This window comes from Antrostomus carolinensis, unplaced genomic scaffold (assembly GCF_000700745.2).
Source record: "Antrostomus carolinensis isolate BGI_N321 unplaced genomic scaffold, ASM70074v2 scaffold22239, whole genome shotgun sequence".
Taxonomy (NCBI): domain Eukaryota; kingdom Metazoa; phylum Chordata; class Aves; order Caprimulgiformes; family Caprimulgidae; genus Antrostomus; species Antrostomus carolinensis.
In genome coordinates, this window is record NW_010336754.1 from 1021 (window position 1) to 4517 (window position 3497).

General features: G+C 42.6%; 1 protein-coding gene across 1 annotated transcript in view; it reads left to right on the forward strand.

Annotated features, from left to right (window-relative positions):
• Positions 1 to 239: 239 nt before the first annotated feature.
• FKBP15 (FKBP prolyl isomerase family member 15) overlaps positions 240 to 3497 on the forward strand; it is a gene marked incomplete at its 5' end in the record, with an annotated part of 26545 nt that continues 23287 nt past the window's right edge. The window contains 4 exon segments of the mRNA XM_029086732.1: positions 240 to 375; positions 978 to 1065; positions 1670 to 1739; positions 2991 to 3065. Of these exon segments, the coding sequence (XP_028942565.1) occupies positions 240 to 375; positions 978 to 1065; positions 1670 to 1739; positions 2991 to 3065 (369 nt within the window).

Below are 3497 nucleotides of genomic sequence, written 5' to 3' on the forward strand. Positions count from 1 at the left end.
AAATATTATTCTGTTATTTCACAGCACCTGTTTCTAATTTTTCACCTTAACCAGAATATTCTATTAATCAATATTTTACCTATAAGCATTTTCTTAGAGAGTCTTTCCCTCTTACAGCTGCTCAACATGTATCCCTTTGCTCATCTCTAAAGTGATGGCAAATGCTTTATATTTGATATCACTTATAATTAATGGGGTTCTTTATCTATAATGCTTATAGATAATTAGTGTTAAATAAGGTGAATTGCTTTGTTTCTCTTTCTAGTGCCAGATTGGCCTCTCTCTTTGGTCTGGATCAAACGGTCTCGAGCCATGGGAATGAATTCTTCCAGTACACTGCACCCAAGCAGCCTAAAAAGGGTCAAATGGCAGCGGGTAAGTGACTGGGCTTGAGAATTGGGGGGGGGAAACTCTGTGGTGTGTGTCTTGCTGGGAGAATGAGGGTCTCCCTGAAGGACAGCAGTGTGAGTAATCCACTTAGCTTTTCTCAGATGGTGTTATCCTCTAGTAGCCTCCCTACACCTATACTGTAGTGGCCTTTGGTGACTTTGGAACATCAGAAACATCTTCTGTCCAGAGAAGGGCAACGGAGCTGGGGAAGGGTCTGGAGCACAAGTGTGCTGAGTTCCCATCTGAGGGAACTGGGGTTGTTGAGCCTGGAGAAAAGGAAGGGGTTGGCCAGGGCAGTGATGGAGTCCCCATCCCTGGAGGGATTGAAGAGTCGTGTAGACATAGTGCTGAGGGACATGGGTTAGTCATAGGGGACTGGTCAGTGTTGGGTTCATTGATGGGATTCGATGAGCTTAAAGGTCTTTTCCTATCGAGTCCATTCTGGAGTTCTGTGATCACTCTTTGTTTTCTAATCATCATCTGGAGTTATTTTTCCTCGGAAGGAACGTGTCGTGGCATTGTCACTGGCCAGTGATGTGGCAGTTCTGTATCACTGACAGATATTCCTGGTTTTTGTTCTTCAGCAGGTCAGGCAACCCAGAAGGCTCCAGTGGCCCCAGCAGCTTCAGGAGCCCCATCGGTGTTCATGGCCACTGCGGTTCACGCTTATCGATAGTAAGTGGTTTCCTGCATGACCTGTAGAGTCTGTGTCTCTGGGAGATGAAGACCTAATCATAGAGGGAAGATATTTTTGGATGAGTAGGAAGAGACCGTTGCTTATAGACATGTGTCTGCATGGTACAAATGCTACAAGTCGATGCAAATTTCTCCTCAAAAAAAGTTTTGGTTATTGTGCTGCAGTTTGGGGTTTTGCAGTTGTCAAATAAATAGCATGTTCTGGATTTGACCATTACAGGGAACAGCACCCTGGGGTGCTACCCTGATATTTGCACTTTTTCCAGGCAGCTCTGTCAGATCCTTATGTCTCATACATTCCTTCATGGAGAACTGAGGCACGAGCACAGAGTGACAGCAGTCCATTTAACACTGGACTCATTTGCCCTGGATCTGTGAAATGAGTGGTTTTCAACTCGAACTCCATAATGTATACTCCTGTAATCTGTGACCAAGCAGGAAAGTTATGGTGTCTTTAAGCTAAGAAAGGCTGCCTAACATTTTAGTCATGAGGAAAAGGACCTGGACTCTAAGAACTCAGCAACAGTAGAGAGAAATCTGAGGCAGGGAGGGTTCTGCAGTGAATATTTCCCTTGTCTTCCAGCACAAACGGGCAGTATTTGAAGCAAGGCAAGTATGGGGCAGCTGTGGTGGGGAACCATGCTACTAAAGAGGTGAGAAACCCTTCCCTGCTTTAACATTTTCATGCCAAGAGAGTGCTGGTGTGAGGCAGTGTTTCTCTGGGCTCACCAGGATGTCTTTGCTTTTGATGTTGAAGGACTTGGTTCCACTGCTGCTTACACTTTCCTGCCCTCCTGGGTTTGCTTATGTAGGTACTTTGCTTGCTCAGTGTCTTTTCTGCAATCCACGAGCTTGTAACAGTCTCTTACAACCTGTGCCTGAAATATTTCAGGCAGCACATCTTTTCTAATGCTTCTGGAAGGGATTTTGATATTTAATCAGAATATCTTTGACAACTGGATCACAAATCTGTGTGTGTGGAAATCAATATAAAGCAAAATTTTGTCCAGTAGCACAGAGATGCTTTCCCTAAGTTTTATTCTTTTGGTATAAAATTATCTCTATGCGTCAATCCTTCCTTCCCAAGTACTCATCTAAGAACACAGCACTGGGGCACCCAGTAGATCTGTGTGTTTAAAAGATGCTTTGAATACCCTGTTCTGTCCTTGATCTTGGTATTTATGGTGTTTCCTATTCCCCAGTGCCTAATTCAACTCACTTAAGTTGCTTCTGCTTTGGCAAGAAGAACAACAACAAAAAACAGTCATTTAGTTCACCAAATCCTGAGTCTGACTGATCTGAGAAGTGTTCAGCTGTGGCATTTGTGGAGGAACTGGGAAGGACAGGGTGGCAGAAGGAAGCTGACACAGCCTTTCTCTGGCTGCCTTTGTAATACTGCAGGAAAGAACTTTTCCTTACTACATCAAGTCCAGTAGAGCCAAACATGTCAATATAATGTTATCTCTGCATTGTTTAGCACTTGGAAAGCTCCCTCCAAGTTATTTTTACCCAACCTTTTACATTATTTTATGCCTGTATGCCATGTATTATGAGTTTTATGTATTGAGGGGTTAGTGCACCATCTTTTTTAAAAAAAAAAACCAAACAAACAGTAACTGCAAAAAATGTAGAATTAGTTAAAACATTTTTCTTATTGCAAAATAATTAGTTTTAATTGCTTGATTCCCATAGCTAAATAAAGCTTTCATACTTTCAAGGGTTTTTAATAGATGTTACAAAACTGCATTCAGTATTTTTGCTGTGAAAAATATTGCTGCAAGGTGTGTTTGGCAAATAAATACTGAGCCTCAGGCTCAGAACTTGACAAAGCACAGTAGAATTGAAGATGTTTTGAGTTTCTGCTGTTTGTTCTTCTTCCCTGCCCAATTCCTTGTGGAATCCAGTACAGGATCCTCCTTTACATCAGTCAGCAGCAACAGATCACAACTGCAAGGATCCACCCAGGCTTCGTGCTGACGGTAAGACTCTGGATTAGAAAAGCATCCAATGATCTGTGTTGTTCACAGCAAACAGGAGTTGACTCTGAGATGTTTTCTCAAATCTTAGATGTTTGATCTCAAAGGTTACAGTCTGACTGCCACAGCCAGAGGTGTCACAGTGCGGGGGAGTGCTGTTCTCCTCCTCCTCATGTGTATTGCACAAGAAACTGCTACATCTGCCTTTTGCAGGGCACTTCATCAACAGATTTCATAACACAAGTTCATACACTGTAGGAGGTATGTTATTACCTCTAGGTCACAGAGGAGATGTTTTGAGTTTTGCAGTCCTACCATGGATAGAAGCAGAACAAAATCTCTCTTGGTAATAATTTGTAGTTCAGTGACTGAGAGAATACGACTGAGCAAGCAGAAGGAAATGTTTTCTCTCAGAAATTTGACACTCAGCGTTTT